General features: G+C 41.2%; 2 protein-coding genes across 5 annotated transcripts in view; one reads left to right on the top strand and one right to left on the bottom strand.

Moving 5' to 3' along the window:
- The first annotated feature begins 27 nt into the window (after window positions 1–27).
- Window positions 28–12,362, top strand: abhd14b (abhydrolase domain containing 14B). The gene is made up of 4 exons (XM_015958976.3): window positions 28–148; window positions 7,919–8,140; window positions 10,728–10,969; window positions 11,236–12,362. Exons 2-4 carry the CDS (start codon window positions 7,927–7,929, stop codon window positions 11,413–11,415), a joined length of 636 nt encoding a protein of 211 aa, XP_015814462.1. The 5' UTR covers window positions 28–148; window positions 7,919–7,926; the 3' UTR covers window positions 11,416–12,362.
- The window catches only part of cacna2d2a (calcium channel, voltage-dependent, alpha 2/delta subunit 2a), a 214,157-nt gene continuing 202,764 nt past the window's right edge, over window positions 12,174–23,566 (bottom strand). For all 4 annotated transcript variants that reach the window (XM_070549925.1, XM_070549926.1, XM_054730345.2 and 1 more), the window contains 8 exons: window positions 23,487–23,558; window positions 23,235–23,387; window positions 22,054–22,106; window positions 21,378–21,433; window positions 20,139–20,262; window positions 19,502–19,611; window positions 19,335–19,417; window positions 12,174–17,146 (listed from right to left, as the gene is read on the bottom strand). In XM_070549925.1, the coding sequence (XP_070406026.1) occupies window positions 17,024–17,146; window positions 19,335–19,417; window positions 19,502–19,611; window positions 20,139–20,262; window positions 21,378–21,433; window positions 22,054–22,106; window positions 23,235–23,387; window positions 23,487–23,558 (774 nt within the window). In that variant the 3' untranslated portion in view covers window positions 12,174–17,023. The remainder of the gene's footprint in view (window positions 17,147–19,334; window positions 19,418–19,501; window positions 19,612–20,138; window positions 20,263–21,377; window positions 21,434–22,053; window positions 22,107–23,234; window positions 23,388–23,486; window positions 23,559–23,566) is intronic.

Raw genomic sequence — 23,566 nt, 5'->3', positions numbered from 1 at the left:
CCGGTCTGGGATCAGCCGCAGTTCTCCAGACGGACACCAGACGTCAGCAGGAGCTGCCTTTTTCCAGTTTCCTTCCCTTTTTCCGGAAGTTGAAGTGAAACTGCTGCCGCTTGACTGACTTCTCCTTAATCTCACCGTACGAAACAAGGTAAGAAACTCATCATCATCGCCCTGTTTGGACTGAAAAGTGCAAAAATACCAGCTCGATTCCACAAATAAAAGCTGATCCGATCTGGGCTTTGATGAAACTCCTCCTGTCCCAGTTGGACCTGCCGGGACAGGTCCAAAGGCAAATAGACGCGAAATGTATTAATAAACGTTTTAAACGCGATATCTGCGCGAACTGTGTGCGCACATGAGACCAAGGGCTTTTATAATAACGTCCTAAAGCGGTTCTAATACCCTTTAATGTGTCATAGTCCTCAGCTGTTCTCTGGTGATTGTTTACTTGCACATAAGCCACTACATCGGACCCAGAGCTGTAAAAAGAGAGAGTTGCGAACTTGCGACCAAGCCCCCACAATGCGGCTCAAAAATTGAAGCAATACCGGAAATACCATAAATTGCAGTTCCACCCTCATCCGCTGGGGGCTGGTGTCAGAAGCGAGCAAATCCTCATTGACTCCCATGTTAAAAATACCAATTTCACAGCAGAAATAAACATGTTTACAGCCTGGTACTAAAAACATGTTTTTTGTTTAAATTATCTAGTTTACACTCATGACAACTCTGAGGGGGGTGATGTTTTTCTCACTCTTCTGTTTAAGTGTATTAAAAGCTAGGGCTGTCGTGGTTGAGGAATTCCCCCTGCGGTGATTCAGGGTGGCTTAATATTGCGGTGTGCGATATTATTGCAGCACTTTTTTTTATTGCAGTACTATCTAAACATAATGTTTACACATTTAAAAAAGGTTAAAAATTGCCATGCCTTCTTTTATAACACTTTACTGAATGCAGATCAAAGGGCAGTAACAGCACAGATCGCAGTAACGTTTGTTTCTCCGACAGTCGGAGTCCGACTGAACTTAAAAACAACAAAATTCAGGAGAAGGTTAAACTTTTAAATGCAAATTTGGCTGCAGCATCTATCAAATAAGAAACAAGTCCCGATTTTGTTTAGTTGTTTAAAATCAAGCATAAAAAATTACATGTACCGGGCGCGGGGCACTATCATTTCACTTTCACTTTCACACACACGAATGACGGTGATTTATAGCTCGGTCACGTCCTTGTTACCCACAAGGAAAACCAGCATGTTAACCATATACGGTTTGAGAGAGGATCTGAGAGGGGTGGCAACATTTCCAGCAACACTGAAAACCCTCTCGGATGGTGCGCTCGTTGCACTAACACACACATACTTGCGTGCGACTGGCGAGCAAAGGGAATCTCTCCCGGTTGTTGCTCCACCATGTCAGGGGGGTTTCTTTAGAGTGGATGCATTCCTCCTGCAGGTAGCGAGTGAGCTCCAGCTCGGCTCAAACTCTCTTCTGGACGGTTGCAGAAGCAGTGCTTGTCTGGGACTTCAGCAGGTCTCCGAGCGTTTATTATTTTTTTGCCGCTGGTGGCAGCTCTGTCTCGGCCGAGGACTCTGGCTGCACAGCAGCTGACGTACTGAAAACCAAAGTGCTCCCAAAGGAGCGAAGTAACGTTTCGTTTTGATACCAGTGCAGCCATCCTTCTCAACATGCATCATTGAGTTGAATCAGTTCAGTAATCGCGGTGGCCCATGATGCAGCGCGGTGGGTTTCTTCATATTGCGATATTTCATTTTTGCGGTTACCGTGACAGCCCTATTAAAAGCCTAAAATTCTGTATAATTAATGAGCATCCGATCCACGTGACCGCAGAGCTAGCTCCGTGGAAAGGCCTCAGTAGAGCCTCGGTCTGGCCTGGAAACTGTTCCGAGATTTTGAGTCTCTGTGCTTGTGAATTCTGTTTTGGATATTTTTTGTGCAATTGTTGGACAAAATGACTTGCTGTGGCATTAATTGCACTAATAGAGCGTCCAAGGAGTCTCCACTTCATTTTGTTCGGTAAGTAAAATTATATTTATGTATTTTAGGTCACTGCAGAGCTGAGCTTAGATTTTAACATGTACTGTTTAACCATGAAATTTAAATGTAATAGGGTAAAACCCAGTGCATTTAACATAATGCTGCACTTTAGAAAATGGGTTGAAATATAACATGTTGGTGGAGCTGGGTTCTGACTATCGGCTTGTGGAGCTCTCGGGAGACCTCTGTTTTCAGCCCGTTCTCCCCTCCCCGCAGCCCGGCGCATCTCTGTCTGATCGCGGCTTCTGTCTGCTGCGCGGGCTGCTGGCTGGTTCTCCCCTCCCCGCAACTCGGCACATCTCTGTCTGATCGCGGATTCTGTCTGCTGCGCTGGCTGCCGGCTGGTTCTCCCCTCCCCGCAGCTGGGCGCATCCCTGTCTGATCGCGGCTTCTGTTTGCTGCGTGGGCTGACGGCTTGTGGAGCTCTGGGATGGAAACCTTTCCACCCGGTTCTCCCCAGCGGCAGCTCTGCGCATCTCAGATCGCAGCGGCACTTGTCTGCTGCGCGGCTGCCAGCTTGTGGACCTCTCGGGAGACCTCTGTGGAGGTCTTGGAGACCTCTGTTTTCCACCCGGTTTTACCCAGCGGTCAGCCCAGCGTATCTCTGACTCAGAAGCTCTGGTGTTGTGCACAGTTAACTCCGGTTGTAGCTAGGTTGCTACCTCCGTTAGCTTAGCTCCCATCTCCGCGTTAGCTTTGGGTTAGCTTCAGGTTAGCTTGTAGCTATTTCGACCGGGTGTTGTCAGTTGATCCCAGCCTTACAGCCCCACCCTCAGCTCCTCCTCTCTTCCCTTTGTGGAATTGTCTGGGCTTGACGGAGCCTGTGACATGGTCAAAATGGCGGTGGTGGCCACCTCCCATTTGGCCTCAAAAACGTGTTATTGGAGCCTATGGAAACCCATTGTCCAATATTTATATGTCGATGCTTGGGACACGGCGCTTTGAACTCAGCGACTTGCGGTCACGTAGTTGATGGAGCTCTCTATAGGGCTTTCGAACCAACGTTATCGCGCAATGCTTTGTGGTTTTGCTGCGCCATCTTTATTGCCCACAAACCAAAACAAACGAGAGAAGTGGTTGAGAAGAAGGTAACTAATCATGCTTAAAATCAGTTCCAAAGAGAAAGGAATATATCGAGACAAATTGCGTCTGGATGCCAAAGAAAGATACTTAGAGAAAGATACTTACAGAAGATCGAGTGTCTTGGAAATGTGGACCCTTATGAGGTACGGCAATGGAGAAGAGACCCAGACGATCTACTCCCTTTGTCCTTCCCAGATATATTTTCGTATCTGGCCTGTAGAATCAGTACCTATACCGCAAAACTGTTTCGGAATTACAAGTCTTTGGAGGCACACATTCAGTTCACCAATGGCTGGGTGCGCGATTTGGATATTTTTAAGCCTCGTTATTGTGAATATGTGATCATTCATGCAAAGGTAAGTCACTTTTACAACTTTCACTACAACTTCACTAGTAACAATCATTCAAAATTCTGATAACTTTGCGAATCCAACTCACCTTGAAACAAATTGCTACTTTGTAGTTGATTTGTGTTCTGTGATAATAAAAATATAATTCTGAATTTAGTTTCATGCACTTTTTGATGGACTTCAGAAACCCCTAACTACATAATATATTCATAACTCCCTTAAAGCTGAAATTTAAACAGAACTAGATATCTTCTATTGAAAGTTATGACATCCTTACATTATGTTAGTCTAAAATTCCCCCCAGTATAAAAGCCAATTTTCTAAACGGATCAATTGTTACATAAATAAAAGACTAAAACATAGCATACATTTGCTTCTGGCCACGCCCCCATCGTGCAACGTCATGCTCCAAAGCCCAATAGTTCCAAACCATAGATATGTATATAAACGCTAGATGCCTCGTCCCCGCTGTTCGCCAATGGGATGCGACGTAGGAACGTGGTGGCCATCTTACCTCAGACAGCTGCCCCCTTTCTTGACATTGGGGTGTATGGTGCATGTACTATTTAAATAACTCTAACTTGCTCCATTTTCTGTCATGTTCTCAGTCCCTTTGTTCCCCAGCCCCTCCAGTTCCCACTCCAGGTTCTCCTTTTGTGTTTCATAGTGCCCTCATGTGTCCTTTGTCTGCGTCTCATTTATGTGTCTCTTTGTGTTCCTCATTTGTCCCCTGGTCTTCAGCCTTCCAAATATATCTCTCAGGTCCTGTGTTCCTTTAGTCGTCTCCAGTCACCCCTCTGCAGCCAGTCACCCCTCTGCAGTGTTTATAGTTTCAGCTTTTCATTTTATTAGTCTCTTTTATATGTTTTGTCCCACCTGTCTTTGTAGTTCTCCTTCCCTTTAGAATATTAGTTATGTGGTTGCTTTTCTTGTTTTTAGGTTTTTTCTTAGGTCATGTGAGTTCCCTCCCTGATTAAGTATTGCTTTCACCTGGTCCTCTCCCCACACACCTGCAGCTCATCTGCCTCCCATCATGCCCCAGTTTAATTAAGCCCTGTCTTGTCTCAGTGTCTTGTCGGTCCATTGTCATTGTCAGTGTTGTTTTGTCCATCTCGTGTGTTCTCCTGATCTTGCTCATGAAAGAGCTTCTGTTTAGCCTTTTTTTTGCCAGCATTTGCCTATGGATTTATGCCCAGCCTCCTAAAATAAAAGAATTTTTACTTCATATCCACTTCTGCCTCGTGTCATCCTGGGTTACTGCATTTTGGGTCCAAACCATCCTCTCAATGTGACATTTTTAACTGATTTTCAAAAGGTTTGATTTGTTATAAACGCCAGAGATGTGCCTATAAAATAGGATGGGTTTGGCCCAGAAATTCCTGTTATTTCACTCCACAAAGCATTTAATCTTTCATAAATAGTACATTTAATTGTAAGCTACAGTAGCTTAAAGGGGCATTATGGAAGTTTGACAGCCAAAACATGTATAGAAATAATAAATTTCTTCTTAATACATTCTCCTGCAATGCCCTGGTCCTGTAAAATGAGTCCTGGCATTTTTACTGTGATTGCCTATTTTTCTGTAAAATCACAGTAAAAGAGAGCTGCTCGGGTCGAGCAGGCTGCTTCATGCGCGTTCACGCTCAGGCGTAGCCCTCCGAACCATTCTTTGAATGTTGTTTCAGCTGTCATCAAGGATATAAATGTTACAGATACAGAAGACATCACCAGCACTTTAGTTCGCCTAGTAAGACTTCAGGCTTTCGTGCAGAAGACCCGGGTTTGATTCTGGATATGAACATAGTTGTTTTAGAGTTTCTTTTTTACATTAATGATATATTTTTTTACAGTAAGTTGCCCAAATTTTTATTTGAGACTCCCTGAACGACATTGAATTCACAGATAAAAAAGATGTGGGTTCAACTTTCATTTTGGAACAATTTTTCAAGCAAGGGAAGGGAATGATCTGAGCATGCAGGAGGACTGACCCATCTTAAACCTTTGTCGGTTGTGCTGAAGAGAAAGGTACAGAACCAAATTATTTAATTAATTAGCTGCGCGTTCCCCTGTCCCCCCCCCACCCCCACCCACAACACACACACACACACACACACACACACACACACACACATACACACACACACACACAAGGAACTGTCTCAGCTGTTATTTTCGTTAAGGAGTGTGCACGTACAGCATGCGCGCCTCGCGCACGAGCCTACTATTGAAGCTGCCGTTACACTTTTGACCTGAGGGGGCATTCGCGAGCATAAAAATTCAAAACTCCGTAAAGTCCCTTTAAAGTATACATAGCCTAATATTATATATATATATATATATATATATATATGTATTTCAAACTGTGGGGAATATTTTTAAAACGGAGAATCAAACAAACTGAAATAAACCCGTCTACAGCTCATCAAGCTTGTCTAAACCCTCCTGCTCACAATCAACAAGCTGCACACAATTAGCTTATTAAAGGTTATCTAGCTAAAACTGGCAAGAGTACCTGGCTGCAGCAAAATGGCGACTGTAGGAAAGCTCTAGTCGCCATTTTCTTACCGGAAGTGCTTGTTTGAACCCGGAAGTCAGGTGAACCCTCTCCCCGAATAATTAATTTTTTTTAACGTATCCTAAAATGGCATATGGCGTATCACCGAAAACTACGTAACCTCCACCGTAAGTTATTGTTTTACCCCAAAAGTTGCATTATATTCCTCAATTCTTTATTGAAAATTATGAAAAACGAACGTAAAAAGCTTCAAATACATGAAATGTTTTATTCTTTTACTTTTTAGCTTATAGCAGGCATTGGCGGCCTGATGTAAGCACTGTTGATTTATCCATACCAACCAGTTCCGTACTAAGTAAATGTGTATATTTCATGTAGTTTTTATGGGGGGGGCTTCCTGTATTTTTTTAATTTATTCTATTTGTATTGCAGGTCACACTATCACCTACTGATTTTAAGTAGCATATTTTTCTTACTGTGCATGTGCTGCTCATTATAGTATTTTAATGGAATAGGCAAGTTAATTTAACATACCGGTATTATCCAAACAATTTTATAGGCTGTAGAGCCTAATGGACTATTCACATCCTCTACAAAACAAAGTGAGGTTCACAAAAATGTATTCATAGTCTTTAGGTCTTCAAAGAAATATTGTGGATTATTCCATCATTTCACCATCCCTCATACATGCCACGAACCTTTCCAACAATTTCTAGCTTCCTGAAAAAAATATAATTCATCATGAAGTTAAGAATTTATTACTAACACTTTTAAAAAATGACAATTTAGAAATGACAATTTTTAACAGACAATTTGATATTAAAACTTGGTTAAAGGCAAACCTGTGACTGAATGAAAGCTAAAATGAAAATACGAGTTTTTGGATGTGTGAATGAATATCAGAAGGTTTCTTTCAACGAGAGAAGCGTTTCTGGGTGGAAAATTGTTTTGCAGCTAACTGAGTCGTTTCTTAGGAAGAACAGCATCAAACACCATCTGTGTGCTACCTCACACAGCAAGACGACCCTCTATGTGGATCCAGAGGTCAAGGAGGACGTTGTCAGCCTCAGGGGTACTCGGTCCGGTAGAGAAGACTTGAGTAGAACCGATCCTCTGGTCCAGAGATGTCGCGGGTACACGGTGTCGAGCGTCTGGCTTAACTCTGAAGGAGTTTTGCGTCAGCTGGTTACAGTGCGTTTATTCAGAGCAATTTTATCAGCGTGACAGAATGCTTAGTAGAGATTCGGTCGGCCGCCCCTCGTCTCCTGGTATGGTTCAAGAACTGAACTTTTGCTGCTGGAATTCGGTTTTAACAAAACCCTCAGAACACGCCCTCTCAGCATCAGAAAGCTTGGTCATGAGTAAAGACGTGAGATGATTTTACCCTTTACCCTGGATATCCCTTCTGAATGAGGCTGATTACGTGCAAGATGACCTTCTGGTTTGCTGAACACACATTAGGATTATCAACCATAATCATTATTATACCCAAAGTATAATAAGTAATTTCAGTAATTAAAATAAATTTATACTGAACCAAGAGATTATTTTTGATGATTGTAATAACAGTAATAAAGTCAAGAGTTTATTAAAGTTATTATTTAAAATTATTATTGTGAACTTTACGTGTCCTTCATCCTGGGTCGGAACAGCAGCAGATAAAGATGATTTTCAGCAGACATCATGGCTCCTTACATGTTTAATCTGTGGGACAAAGTTACAGTTGACCCAGCTTGACCCAGCTGGGAAAATGTGACCCTTGTCACAACTTAGAGGCCATTCATGACGCTACACCGGTAACACTGGCGCCATCTTGGATTTAGATTAATGAGTCATACCTGAATATTTTTGCCTAGATTTTTGTATAATATAGTCTTTTCCATTTATTTAGAATATAATTTTTGTCTCTGCAGCCTTTAGGATGTCAGCTGTTAAGATGACCGAGGGGAGCGTGCGGGTGGACTCCTGCAACGCTTCTCTTTTCTACAGACAGAGTGAACCTGCCACAGGAGACCCAAAGATGTCAGTTCTTCTTCTTCACGGCATTCGTTTCTCTTCACAAAACTGGCTCAGCATCGGCACTCTGGAGACTCTGGCCAAAGTTGGATGCCGTGCGATCGCCATCGACCTGCCAGGTGTGTCTGCCGTAGGAGAAGTGTTCTACCACAGAGGTCTTCATGAGCAGGAAGAGGAAATGCCACATTTATAACCAACTACAAGTCCAAACTATCTTTTAAACAGGTCTTTAGTGTCATTGTCTAAAGGTAGAAAACTGCCCCCAAAACAGAAAAGCAAATGTGTGCGTCAAATTTATCAACAGATAGCTGTGTTAAAATGCTGAAACACCACTTTCTAACAACAAATAAGTAAAGCAACAATTTTTAGTGTTGCAGATATCATATTTGTGGTTTAATAATAAATCTGTATGGAAACTGGTTGAAAGGAAAACCTAGACCTCAAAAGCCCAGAAGCTTCTTGGTCAGGATCACCTTTCTGGGACTGACCCACTTCACAAAGGGAAGTTCAGGTTAGAGGTTTTTATGTGGGTCTTATCCAAGTGACAGATTCTACATTGATCTGAAAAATGACTGGACAGAGTTGAATGGACAGAGGAGACAAAGTTCAAGAGTTCCAGTTGTTGTGTTTACCGATGTTAGATCTTATGATTCCTCACAGTGGGAATGAAGCAGAAAGTTGGAGGGGTTTTTGAAGGTTGTAACCACAGACAAATACAGCGACGAACATAAGTATTTGAACACCTTGCAATTTTGCAAGTCTTCCCACTTAGAAATCATGAAGGGGTCTGAAATTCACATTGTAGGTGCATTCCCACTGTGAGAGACAGAATGTAAAGAATTTATTTGTTTTGCACTGCTGCACATAAGTATTTGAACACCTGAGAAAATCAGTATTAATATTTGGTACAGAAGCCTTTGTTTGCAATTACAGAGATCAAATGTTTCCTGTAGTTCTTGACCAGGTTTGCACATACTGCAATAGGGATTGTGGCCCACTCCTCCGCACATTTCTCTAGATCTGTGAGGTTCTGGGCCTGGCGCTGAGCAACACGGAGTTTCAGCTCCCTCCAAAGAATTTCGATTGGGTTTAGGTCTGGAGACTGGCTAGGCCACTCCAGAACCTTGATATGCTTCTTACGTAGCCACTCCTTGGTTATCCTGGCTGTGTGCTTCGGGTCATTGTCATGTTGAAGACCCAGCCACGACCCATCCAATGTTCTGACTGAGGGAAGGAGGTTGTTGCTCAAATTGTCACAATACTTGGCCCCATTCATCCTCTCCTTAATACAGTGCAGTCGTCCTGTCCCCTTCGTAGAAAAGCACCCCCAAAGCATGATGTTTCCACCCCCATGCTTCACAGTAGGGAAGGTGTTCTTTGGATGCAACTCATCCTCCTTTTTCCTCCAAACACGGCGAGTGAAGTTTAGACCAAAAAGTTCTACTTTGGTCTCATCTGACCACATGACTTTCTCCCATGCCTCCTCTGGATCATCCAGATGGTCATTGGCAAACTGCAGATGGGCCTGGACATGTGATGACTTGAGCAGGAGAACCTTTCGTGCAATGCGTGATTTGAAACCATGACGGCATAGTGTTCTACCAACAGTGACCTTTGAAACTGTGGTCCCAGCTCTCTTCAAGTCATTGACCAGCTCCTCCCGTGTAGTTCTGGGCTGATTCCTCACCTTTCTTATCATCAGTGATACCCCACGAGATGAGATCTTGCATGGAGCCCCAGTCCGAGGGAGACTGACAATCCTCTTTAGCCTCTACCATTTTCGGACAATTGCTTCAACAGTTGATCTATTGTCACTAAGCTGCTTGGTAATTTCCCTGTAGCCTTTTCCAGTCTTGTGGAGGTCCACAATTTTGTCTTTGGTTTCTTTTGACAGCTCCTTGGTCTTGCCCATGGTAGTAGCTGGAGTCTGACTAACTGTGGGGTGAATAGGTGTCTTTAAAGAGCTCAGATAGGTGCTACTAATTGAATACTAAGTGGAGTAGAGGTAGACTTCTTAAAGGCAGAGTAACAGGTCTTTGAGAGCCAGAATTCTTGCTGATTGCCAGGTGTTCAAATACTTATGTCCAGCAGTGCAAAACAAATAAATTCTTTACAAATCATACAATGTGATTTCCTGATTTTTTTTTACATTCTGTCTCTCACAGTGGGACTACACCTACATTGTGAATTTCAGACCCCTCCATGATTTCTAAGTGGGTGAACTTGCAAAATCGCAAGGTGTTCAAATACTTATGTTCCTCACTGTATACGTAGATGCGCCGTGGACTGGCACAGCCTATTTGAGTGGCCAGCCTCCATCTTAGATGGGTTTCCATTTGCCCCCAGTGCATTCATTTCTACTGAGGAAGGTCTGTACTTAACTAAAAAAAAACGCACGGTTGTTGCAACTGAAGGCTGCACAAAAACGGTCATAGTTGCTCACTCTGCGTTGACTTTGGAGAGTGAGGAGACCCATCCAATATGGTGGTGATGCTGTTATGCCCTCCAGTGCCCAATGGGGTGTAAAATCATGTCTATGGTTGTAATTTTAGACTGAAAACATCTCAGTGCAGGTGTTTACTTTTTGATTAAAATCTATTTTGTTTTCAAACTCTTGTTGGTGAACGTTCTTTGTTCCATGTATAAAGCTGATTGTCTTCACAAAAAGTCCAAACAAGTCCTCCCTGTCTATCCATCTGTCCACAGAACTTGGTCAGTCCAAGTCTGCCAAGGCGCCGGCACCAGTGGGGGAACTGGGCCCTGCCGGTTTTCTGAAGGAGGTGTGTGAACAGCTGAGCCTGACTCCAGTGGTGGTGATCAGCCCGTCACTCAGTGGGATGTACTCCCTCCCCTTCCTGCTGCAGCATCAGTCTCTCATTCGGGCCTACGTCCCCGTCGCTCCCATCTGCACTGAAAAGTTCACAGCAGAACAGTACCAGGGTGTAAAGGTGGGTGTGAGTAGCTACAGCAAACTCTTCTCTTTGTTTAAAAAATATTTTTTTCTTTAGATCTTTTTAATTTTTTTTTTGCCAAATGGAGCCACTGGATATCTAATTGACTTGCTCAGACATGAATGATAAAGTGAAACTCTTGTCAAACTACCAGTACAGTGTGATTATTTTATTTATGACACCTTTATGACTTAAGCCACATTTAAAAATGTTCCTGTCTTTATTTATTAGGAAACGTTTTTTCTCTTCACTTTCGTTTTTAGGTCCCAACGCTGATCGTCTATGGGGACCAGGACACACAGCTTGGGGAGCTATCGCTCCATAACCTGAGCAATCTGCCCAATCACAGAGTGGTGGTGATGAAAGGAGCGGGTCACCCTTGTTACCTGGATGACCCGAACACCTGGCACAAAGCTCTCACGGACTTCCTGAGTACACTGTGATGCTCCAAATGCGAAAAGATATGCTTAACAGAAAAATGACTCAGTGGAACCAATCAAATATGACGTTTAGACCAAAAAATCATCCTGCACACTGTGATCCTCACTGATTATTGAAGCCTGCAAAACGGCAAAAAAGTAGACTTTTTCTTCAAGAACTTGCAAATTGATAATTTTTTTGCTTTCCTGCTCAAAGTTTCCTGATTTTAGCGCTTTTGTTGGGCCACAAATCAAACAAAAGACAAAAATATCTAAAAAAAAAAATGGCGTTAGAGTATTTACCATAAGCAAATTTGAATCAGTTTTCAGTTTCTAACTTCTTCTGCTGACAATACTGACACCTTGTGGATGATACTGATCACTGCAAGCAGCTAAACTGCCTTCATACACATCTTGCACATTAGAAAACTGTAAGGATTTTGTCAGTCAGCTTCTGTGAAGATAAATACAATTTAAAAATTACATTCATTTGTAAGAATTACTTAAGTTTCCAGGTAAACATGGAAACGGTTTAACTAGAATTATTTTTTAAGAAGCTAAAACATCAGAAATATTTTTTTATTGTTACATTGTGCATTTTGACCAACTATCTAACCTTAATTACCTTAATTGGCAATGCAGCCAAAAAGATTTGGGAGTGTTTGAATGAACGTTAAACATTAATAACTAATTAATTATCAATAATAAAATACCCAAAAATATTTTTCATATATCTCACTGTAAAATAATCCCAAACTGAATAAAAACACCACACACGTGAATGAAGTGAAAAATATGAACATTATTTAATAACTGATTCTCTGTAATAAACAATTTGAAAATATTTTACAAGGAGTCACAGACACAATATTTTACAAATTTTGCCCTCTTCTTTTTTTTTCTTTTAAGCTTCATCTGTACAAAAGAATGGAGCGACATGGACCAGCGCCCAAAAAAAAAAAAAAAAAGAAGGAGCTAAATCCTCCACGCAGATGGACATTCACACCCACGCACGCACGAGAAGTAAAGCAAAAAAATAAAAATAAAACAAAAAACACTTCGACATCAGATTCAGATCTCATACTTATCAACAGTGCTGTAATCCTATATATTTTTTGAAACGTCATTTTGAGTTCAACTGGTTTTATGCTTTTTTTCTCTAAACGTTGCAGGTTTTTTTTCCACACACATGGTCACATAGCACCAGACTACAGACTACAGAATCACATACGCACGTCTTTCCCACAGAGACACAGATTCAGCGAGGGTCAGGAGGAAGTCCTCTTCACTTATTTCTAAGTGACTCCTCCCTCTCATTCCCAAGCTGGTCCAATTTTACATATTTTACCATTTTTTTTCTCCTTTCTGTTGTTTTTGGCAAAAGTAAATCTGTCAAACCAGAGAAATCAGCCGTCGCTGTACGGTGCTGCTCTGTGGAGACCCACTCCCTGAGCTTACCTCTAAAATCTCAGAAACCACCAGTGACGCGACGTTCCGGTCTGGTGTTCCACTTCTCCCTATGAGTGTAAAATAAGTGCCGTAACACGTTTGTTTACGTGTGTGTGTGTGTGTGCATAAAGTCCTACTGCAGGTGCGCAAAGTGTAGCGTTACATATTTTAGTGCTTGACCGTACAGATCCCGGAAAAGAGAGGAAGTTGCAGGGAGTTACATTTCCACAGGCACGTGTAGCGTTCATTTACAGACAGTGGAAAAGGGTAAGTACAGTCTGAAAATGATAACAGTAATGGCACGGGACAGAAACAAACAGATGCCAGAAAAGCACAACTGCATCAAAAGAGCCAAATTAGAAAAAAATAAAATAAAAACATCGTAACAGTCTTTTACTTCATTTTTTTTTGTTTTCTCAGGTTTCAACAAGACCTGAGCTGCAGTTACTGTGCCAGCACGATTAGTCACATTGACTGTACAGAGTGTGGTTTAAGGTTGAAGCTGTTTGCGAGCCATTCCCACCTGAGCTGTACAGTGAGCTTTAAGTGAACACCAAAGGTCAGAGGCTTTTAAAAATTGGAAAATTCCCACCTGCTCTCAAGCATTTAATCAAACAGGCATCAATCATGGACTGCCCTCAGAATGGGGTAAAAAAAAATCAGAGTGCACTGTTTTTTGTTTTGTTTTACTGCATAACACCAAGAAAAAGTCAGCAGAGGGAGAATTTTTGAGTGACAAAGGGCATACACGTGTGGGAAAGTATCAGAGCTCCGCGTCCAAGAACACTAAGGCATTTAAAGAGGCTTTGAGAGCTGTTAAAACAGAAAAACACTGACACATTCTTCCACCTTTCCTCCTCTTACAACAACATTTAAGCAGATTCAAAAATAAACGGACCTTTTTCTTTAACTCTCATCCCTTCTTACTCAACCACAAACACTGATTTTTGTCTGTTGTGACACAGAAAACATGAAAATTAAAAAACAGCCAAGCACACGTTCCCTCTGAGGGTTTTTAATCACACACATCCACACGCAATTTACTCACAAACCAGGCAGAACAATAGCAGTCAGGTGGCCCTAAAAAACACTCCACGACCGGTTAAGTTGCTGTATACTGATGGTGTTTCATAGCTCTATACATGGTTTTGTAAAGGAACGGTATAGGAACTCTATATAGGAGGGCCTGTTTGGATGCCATAGGGACATACATTAAACTGAGGCAGTTGATATGGTAGCTCTGCATGGAGCCCTTTCACTCTACTATAGCATCATCGACATATAAAGTAACATGTCTGGTATTACGTACCAGTGGTCAAATTTTCACCTACACATTGACCAGAAAGTAGCTTTTAATTAGCAGACACAAAAACACCGTCTGTCTGGCCTCCAAGAAAGAAAAACAAGTGTACGACGTGCAACTGACCAAAGAAGCCATAACATCTTTGCTCAAGGCCTCATGCGAGACTCCTGCATTCCTCACTCTAAATAAAGCGCACGTACCTCAAAGTTCCTACATGACTTTACCACTCATAAGTTGAAATAATCAAATGTGTTGAATAAACAAAATGTTTAAATCAAATGTTTGAATCATTTGTCCTTTAATCATCTTGTCAAATGCATTGCAGGAATTTTGCGACATTCGTGCCACCATGCTTGGTAGTAATATTGCAGCAACACCGGGCTGGTGAATGCATATTTCGCCTTGGCACAACAGAGGGAGGTGTCATGATCATGTGGGGAGTTACTGCCGAGCTTCAGCCGGAAAGTATATTGAAAGTAAATCGCCGTTTATAAGCCAGACAATTACCACAATACTACTAAAGGAGGTAGATCGAATGCCTCAAAATTCACGGAACACCATGCCGACATGGTTGATAAGACACACCGTTGTGGTAATATTACGCTGATTTGCTGGCACTATGCGTCTCGTAAAAAGAGCTTAAAAGAGGTTTGAGTCTCTTTCGAATTCAGACAGCCTTGTTGTGTTTTTGTGACGTAGCTGGCCTTAAACTGCGTACTTTGAATCATGCAGCTCCTGGATTTGGACACACCCATTGGTTAACCCACCTCAAAGGATGCTAGTTGGCTACTACATGCTACATACTATGAAATAATAAACACAATAGTCTACTGTAATTTTAGCATAGGACAAACGACATAAATTGCTAAATAAAGCGTCATAATAGTGAACAAAGTGTGACAACACATTTTCACTGTGGAATAATTATTTTTGCACATGACACATCAGTCCACTAGGTGGTGATGTTCTTCAAAATTGATCAACTTCAGTACATATTTGGGAAGTTAAAGCCTCAAAGTAGTACTATAGTGTTTATTAAATCCTTTTTTCCTTAGCAGACATGGCAGTCGCTGAATTTAAGCATTAACTGACTAATTACAAATAAGATCTTAAAATTGGGATTTAATAATAAGGTAAAAATGATGAAGCGGTGCAGGTTAAAAAGTGGAAAAAGTAGTTGTTTTCTTCTTAGGAAAAAGTAATTTAGTTTACATGTGGGGGCGGGACTTAAAACTTATTCTGCAGCCAGCCACTGGGGGGCAATTTTAGTTCTTTTGTTAGTTTATATGTCGATGTGCAGCATCCAAATCCTCAAACATGACTGATTTTCTAAAGATACTATACAGTAGCTCTACTCTTATACAGCCAATGCATTCGAAAACAAAGTGCGTCAAGGCACTATGAAACAGAGTGGCTCCTAAAAATGGGAGTCTAAAAAAACCCTTTTCACATATCGCAAAGGATAAAAGATAGACTGTGACTGATTACAACAAGACATTTACTGAATGTGATCACCATATTGAGTGGCCTCTTTCTGTTTTATAGCTGAAAATGCTGATAAGCCCCAATCCCCCAGCAGCAGATGATTTCGAAATTTAAACAGCATCAGTCAAAATAACAAAAAAAGAAAAAAAAAAAAGAAGCAAAACAGGAAAAAACGATTGGCCTGCCCCAAATAAAGCAAAAACCTCCCCTGGAACTGCAGTGAGGCTTTGAGTGACACAAATAAAAGCACAGACACGACAATATGAGATCATAAGCCTTGGTGAAGAAGCCTTGAGAGGATTGGCAGAGGTGAGGCTGTCATCAGAGGGATTGCTTTTTTTAAACATCAGTCTAAACTTTGAGGTCAGAATGGTCGATCGTAAAAGTGAAAACTACATGACATCAACAATGTCCCCGCAGCAACCGAACGCTGATTCAGATTTTACAGCCGGCAGAAAACACCAGCGTCTAATAGTACATATGAAGGGAAAACACTTTAAGAAACATGTGATTACCATTGTGTAATTACAATAATCCCCAGTGGACCTTTTATTATTTTATTTAAAGTGCTAATCTGTGATTAAGAGCTGCAGAAAATGAGTCAGGATTCAGCTGCTGAGTCTCCTCTTCCTCTCATGGTTTATCCTAAATCTAAATCCACTTCCTTTTTGTGTTTTGGCTATAAAACTCACACCACATGAAGGTATATCTCATTTTGGCAAGTAGATATAACACACAAATTCTCCTGTTTTTAGGTTAACACTTAACTTGCTTTTCATATTAAAACCTAAAGATACTGAATGTTTGGAATACTCATCACTTCAGCAGGTAATACTCGACAGTTTTTTTTCTGGTGTTTTCTTCTATGGTGCTGCAACTGGCTGAATGATCCAAAACCTTACAAGAGGCAAATGGTGAGACTCTGATGATGGACGGAGAGGAGAAGAAGTCCCGCTGTATGAGGACACAGAGGCAGACAGGGAACCTCAGATCTCCAGTTTATGCAAAGTGAGAGGTCTGCAAATGAGAACCTGTCCCTTAACCCTCTCCCTCCTGGTCTGGATGGTGAAAGGTGGGCTTGTTTCCTCTTTTTCAGAGTTGCCTCTGATGATCCAGGGGTGAAAGGGGGGTCTGGCACCACCTGCTCTGCCTGCAGATGTAACTGAAGACATGAACGTCCAGTGGTGGTCACAAAAACGGCACACACTGAAGCGAGCCGGGTAGTACGGCACTCAGGGCTTCCACTTGCTGTGGGAAGTCCCACTATTACTTATGACTGAACAAAAGAGAGGGGTTAGGAGCAGGAAGGGTGTGGGGAGTACAAGGGGAGGGGGTTTTAGGGTGGGACATAACCTAAGGAGGGCTAAAAGCAGGATAAACCATGGACTAGCGGAGTTAATGTAATTGTGAGTGAATGTGGGCACTGACAGGCGGATAAAGCAGAAGCAGCTGAATGAACAGTAAAGCATAGAGAGGTGGACGAAAGGAGTGACCTCTCCCACAGTCTGATGTGATCTCCTGCAAAGAGAATGAGAAAGAATGTTAGAATTACACTTTTTTTTACACACACACACAAAAAAGCTTTATAATTACAGCCAGAAGCTTATTTTTCCATTAACAGACTAATTTGTTGTAAATTAGTTGTACTAATCCTCTAAAAGGACAATTTCCTGTCCTTCTACCTCACAGGTGTGTAACTTATCTACACTCACAACAACATACTCTGTTTTAATTGCATTTTCTATAAATAGTTTTGGGGAAAGATTGGTATGAGCTCTTGAATCCACTGAGTGAGACTACATGTGAAGGCAGTCATTTGTCCTCTTGAGTATTTAGGTCCTATGTTACTGATATCTCCACATACTGTCAATAACTAAAGGTCAGGAGCATCATCTACCTCTTTTAGGACCTAAAAATCATTTATTTTAGCTAAGAAAAGTAATCAGTCATGACCAAAGTTTGACAAGTCTCGTAAGATTCCAGCAAAGGAAACAGAAAACTGTTGAAGGGGAAAAATCTGTCCCTAAATTACCGAAAAGTTCACAAGTGATTCTTATTTTCATGCAGTGTTGCTGTCTCCTCAGTAAGAAAAGTTAGTAAAAGTCACTAGGATCAGAGGAATAACATGGCAAATGTGATGAAAAGTGTGAAAATGTCTATAAATGTGTATGGAACTTCAATTTTCTTCTGTCAAATCCTTTTTTCAAAAAATATATTTCTTTCATAATTTCAGCCTTCCTCTTTTATCCAGACTGACTATAAGCCAGGGTGGGTTCAGCCGTCTCTGGGTTTATGCATTTTGGTAGCCGAGAAAATATCCACAGAAGCAAAACATGTTTTAGCTCTGCAGGTCTCCATTGTAGCCTCAGCAGGATCATTGGCTCGAACAGTCTCGTGTCTTGCTAATCACAGCGCTCTACCGGTTTGGTCGGCAGGATGTTACTGCGACTGAGTGAAAAAACAAAGATGGCGTTGGCTCGTTTGCAGTTTAAGATGCTGAGAAGTTAAAATCTCACAAGGACTGGGCTGCCTGTGAGAGCTTTGGGAGGTGGAACAGACCAATGACAGCATCAGCTGCTCATTGAGAAGAGTCACAACACTGTGTGCTTTCACATACATGTACCAGTAAATCTAGAATAAATCACTTGATTTTCTTCTAATTGCTTTGTTGACAGAATTGCTAGGGGTGGTGGCAAAGATGCTAAATTAGCAACGTTGTTCTTGGTCTCAGAATGAAGTCAATAGCTTTCATGTAAATAAATCTGCAAAAGTGTAATAATGTTATTTCATTGTAATTTGATTTAAAATATCTCGACATTTATTTAATATTTGTAACCAATTAGAGATTGTTCATTATCAACATTTTACCAATATACTGATATAGTCTAACTCTAAATTCCCAATACTGATATAAACCAATACCAATATATGTGGTATCCCCCATTAATTAAATAAAAAAGAAAACCTAAATATTTTAGGTAAATAACACATTTCATGCATACTTCAACTTTAAACATTATCTGTGCAAAATATGACAACTATTTCAATGAGTTCCAAACAAACAAAAATATCTCAAAAACCAAACCTCAGATCTGTCATTTTTTGACATTTTGAAAGAAAGAAGATATAGTTGAAGAATTAATTGAATACAATTATTGGTAGGGTTAATATTGCATGAAAGCAATCTTCATCAAAATTATGAAAGAAAATTTTCTGATTTCTGGATGCTAAACCAACAACAGCCTGTCATGAGTTAAGATGGGTGAGTCCATGAATGTGAAGTAACAGTGTGATCTGTCTGTAACAAAAGATCTGTCAGGCTTTTCAAATCCTAGACTATTTTCATGTTCAGCCTGCATAAAAAACTCAGAGTGATATTATAATCAGAAATAATCAATGAAAAATGGTTTCTCAGCAAACACCTTTAAAGGGTTGTGTCTAAGTCGGCTACAGCTCCTAGAACGTTTTATTGCAGCTCTGCTCAGACTAAACTGTTAAGCTGAGACCATTAAAATGACTAATTTACATAGGCAAGCTGGTCAGAGACTGCACAGACTTTTTAGCATGGCCCATTATTAAACACCCCTTGCTGCCAACGTTCAACAACAAGGTAAATGCAGTTTTGAGTTATAAAATTCTTTTAATGCTGAACCTGCTTTTGAAAATCAAAGTAACTGCTGACACTGATAATATCTGAAAGTCTCACAGTGTTGTTATTGTCAAAACAGGTGGAGGGTCCTTTTCGATAGCGTGCCATCGCTAGTTCTTCACATGGATTTTCTTCCATGACTAAATTATCACTCCTTTAAGGAAAAAAAATGAAACAAACTAAAAATGTATTTCATTTATTCTTTTGCACATGTAAAAGGATACACTCTTCTTCATCCTGGGAAAGCATCTCTATCTCACAGGAGGTGCATGGCAGCTTTTCTGCTACCACAAACAGCAGGTTGGTGTTGTTTATCCTCTTGGCATGAAACAGCCTACACACACACACACACACACACACACACGCACACACACACACACACACACGCACACACACACACACACACACACACACACACACACACACACACACACACACACACACACACACACACACACACACACACACACACACACACACACACACACACACGCACAGAGAGAGAGAGAGAGAGAGAGAGAGAGAGAGAGAGAGAGAGAGGGGGGGGCACGGACACACACACACAGAGATAGACACACACACAGAGTGAAAGAGAGACACAGTGAGAGAGATACACACATGCAAAGAGAGAGAGAGAAAGAGCTAATTTGACAACCTCTGCTTTATTGACTCTTGCACTCATTTGCTAATGGATCAGTAAGATTTCTGAGACAGCCTTACAAGGCTCATTTAGCCAATATTATGACCATTTCATAAAGAAAGAAAGAAACAAAATGATGCAGGTTTATAGCCAGCAGTGCTTCTGCAGCTCTTTGATGTTATTTGTGTGTTTATGCGTGATTGTTTGCATTTTGCAGCAACCTGGAGCAGTTGCCACAGTCTTGAAGAATGTTGTAGGAGCTGCTGAGATTGCTGAAGTAGTACTGGGTTTGGATCATAACACAACTCCTCTCTTTTGGCTCAGCACCCTCTGCGTCCACCTCATCTGCAACATCAGCAGAGCACAGAGATGGCTTAGATGCACCTGATCAGAAACCAGGTTCTGCACATGCAGAACAAAGCTGCTGATAAAATATCCCAAACGGTGAAATGTAGGGAAGCACCGAAATGAAAATCCTTGGCCGAAAAACCGAAAACGGAAAGAAATAATTATGTCAATAATTAGAACCACAGTATTCACGGCTATGATGTGTACTAACCTCACTAAAATCAAGGCACTGCAACAAATCAGTTACAAAACCATGAATATATTTATTTAGCACAGAGATGACCCTAAAACGGGGTTCACCTGCCCGTCTGTTTCAGTCGTGCTGTTTCTGTGATTTAGGTGTTTCGGACGAAAACTGAAAATGCATTTTTGGGTAATTTTCGACCAAAGATTTTCGGTGGCCACATTTTCCAAGAGCACCTGGCTGCAGACCTCCACTGTCAGGCTGCTTCCGGTGGAGGCTCCACTGTCAGGACGACCGCCACAGTCAGGACGGATTTCGGTTGAATCGCTCTCCTCACAAACGCATTTATTTTTTAATATTACGTAAAATCTATCGATTATTTCTCTATAGTTCATATATAGTTGTCATTTATTTAGTAAACCTTAGTTTTGTTTGTCATTTTTGTTGTGTGTTTTCCTTTACTGTTGCACAACGTGGTCATTATGATAAATTCTGTCATAATCTAAGACGTAATATAAAAAAAATGAATGCGTTTCTGAGGAGAGCGATTCAACCGAAACAGCATTTGGGATTTTATTTAGAAATATGACGACCAGAAGTATGTTAGCGTTTTATGTTGAAACCTACCCCGGCCATTCGTTAATTCATTCTGAAAAATTACAACTGTAAGTATGTTAAATGACAACTACAAATGAACTATAGAGAAATAATAGTTAGATTTTACGTAATATTTTATATTGAAACCTATCAATTGCAAGCATAAGTATGTTTGCTGTTTTATTTTGTAATGTGTCCTGTGCATTTCCCGTCCTGACAGTGGCGGTTGTCCTGACAGTGGAGCCTCCACCGGAAGCAGCCTGACAGTGGAGGTCTGCAGCCAGGTGCCTCTCACATTTTCAGTGCATCCCTAGTGAAATGTTTAACCTACCTGTGGCAAACCAGCTGTGATAAGCCAAACCATACAAAAGCTGCTGGAACAAGGACCTACAGAGACAAGAGAAGTACATGAGAAGAGGTACAGGAACAGCATATATTGAGTTTATTTAGTTTTTTATTCGTCAACATGGACAAAATAAATGTTTTTAACAATAAAATATTTGTTTTCACTCAAACAAAATGTCTGATTGGAAAATATATATTTAGTTGTTTTTGAAAGAAAACCTTTATGCATCAGAAAATATCCATGTCCAATTCACACCCGCTCCTTCCTCTCCATACATAGACCATATATGCTCAATTAGTCTGACCATGGCACGCCTTTGTTGTTTCCATTTTCCTTTCTTTTATTTAGATTCATTTTCTCCAGCCTTGAAGGTCAACTTTACTCATATGCTTACATTTGCTGGTGTCTCTAGTATGAATGAATTCCTTGTAAGTCTGAGTCTCGGGCAAAAAACTCTGGTGCGCCTGTTTGAGGAAGTAGAAGTTGGCTGTAGGAGAAAGTAGCTTCAGATGGCAGGGTTTGGAGTCTAATTTCCTGATATTTGGACATCTCCCCTCGGATTGGCTAACAGCAACACAACTCTACCACTGACTCTTCTTGCTTTGCAACATTACTGTTTTATCTCCACTAGGAGGCCCTTGTTTAGCATTTCTAATCTTACCATGCAGCAGCTGAAGTCCACCAGGCCAGGTTCACAAAATCTGCTATTGTGGGCTACAGACATACAGAACAACAATACAAGACCGATTAGGTTTTCAACTGATTTAGCACACCTTCATCTAGTCATTATTTCATCACGTTTTTCTTTTAAAACAAAATGTTCTGTGGGAATTTTATTGCACTACAACTTTTCAGGTAACCAACAATCTGGTAAGGAGAAGCAGCCACAGTCATTTACTTAAAGGAGCAATATGTAAGAATTCTACAGTGAAACTATCACAAAAAAGTATAATGTCTCAATCATGGTCATAGTTTTGCCGGGGGGGGGGGGGGGGGGGGGGGGGGGGGATATATGACCGAGGAGAGGAAATCTGCTTTGTCGGCGGGAATTCTCTCTCAGAAGTCTAGCAGATACTGTCTTTTAATTTATCTAATTTATCTCGTTAGCTGATGACTTGCAGCGGAGACACAGAAAACAGGCAGAGGTGGAGAGGCCAGCCTGGCTGAGGACCTGTCAGAGGTCCTGAAATCCACAAAAGGGAGCGGCGCTGGGCTTGTACACGGAGCGGGAGTCCAGCAAAACTACAGCCTATAGGCTCTTCTATGCAATATCAGGAATGCAGAACTGTCAAGTACACAGGTGGCAGGAACGGCCAATCAAATGTTAGTAAGTACAAGCAGAGCCATTAGATGACCTTATGGATGGTTCTAATAGGAAACAGGCTTCAACACAAGTGGTTGTTTTTGCTTGGTCCTAGTGCTCAACCAGTGTTTATTTAATATAACGTAATATTAGTTTTGGAGGGTAAAAAGCGGGGGAGACATATGCCCCCCCCCCCCCCCCCCGAAAATACTCCATCCATGAGCAAGCTAGAATCTTCTGGCGCAGATCCATAACTGTCAACAGCCATGAAACGCCCAGAACAGCAGTGAGAGTAATTGTTTGCTTTAAAAAATGACCTGAAGTAACCAGGTTTGACCACAAGATGTTGTCCCTACTTCCTTCTTACATATTACTCCTTTAAAACACAGAAACACTTATTTCCAAGAGCCGGACACTAAATGTTCCTGCTGAGTGTTTCAGTTTAGCGTTATAAATAATCCTGGATTTTTTTAGGATAAGCCAACAGCTACTTTCTAAAAAGTGACAAGGACTCTTGATCATTAGAGTTGTCTTCTTACCACAAACACTCCTCTAGGTGCAGCTCCAGCTTCGCTGTTCTGCATCTGTTCGCACACTGACTGATAATCAAACGACTGCTTGCGTTTATAGAAGGAGTTGTTGTAAAGAGCGTACATCAAGTTGGGGTCGACGACACCAAAGAACTTTCCCACCTATGGAAACAAGGAACAACGCTCAGACTGGGGTTGGTTTAAAAAAAAGGAAAACAGTAAATTTGTAAAAAATAACAAGTTCATTGCATTTTATTAAACCTCGTTCCAGTGTTCCTTCTGATTGGACATGATCAGGAATCCACCATCATCTACTAAATAGCACAAGAGGTCCTGCACAC

The sequence above is a fragment of the Nothobranchius furzeri genome, chromosome 3 (genome assembly GCF_043380555.1).
Source record: "Nothobranchius furzeri strain GRZ-AD chromosome 3, NfurGRZ-RIMD1, whole genome shotgun sequence".
NCBI lineage: Eukaryota > Metazoa > Chordata > Actinopteri > Cyprinodontiformes > Nothobranchiidae > Nothobranchius > Nothobranchius furzeri.
The sequence above is the reverse complement of the archived record's forward strand: the minus strand, read 5'-3'. Positions and strand labels throughout refer to the sequence as shown.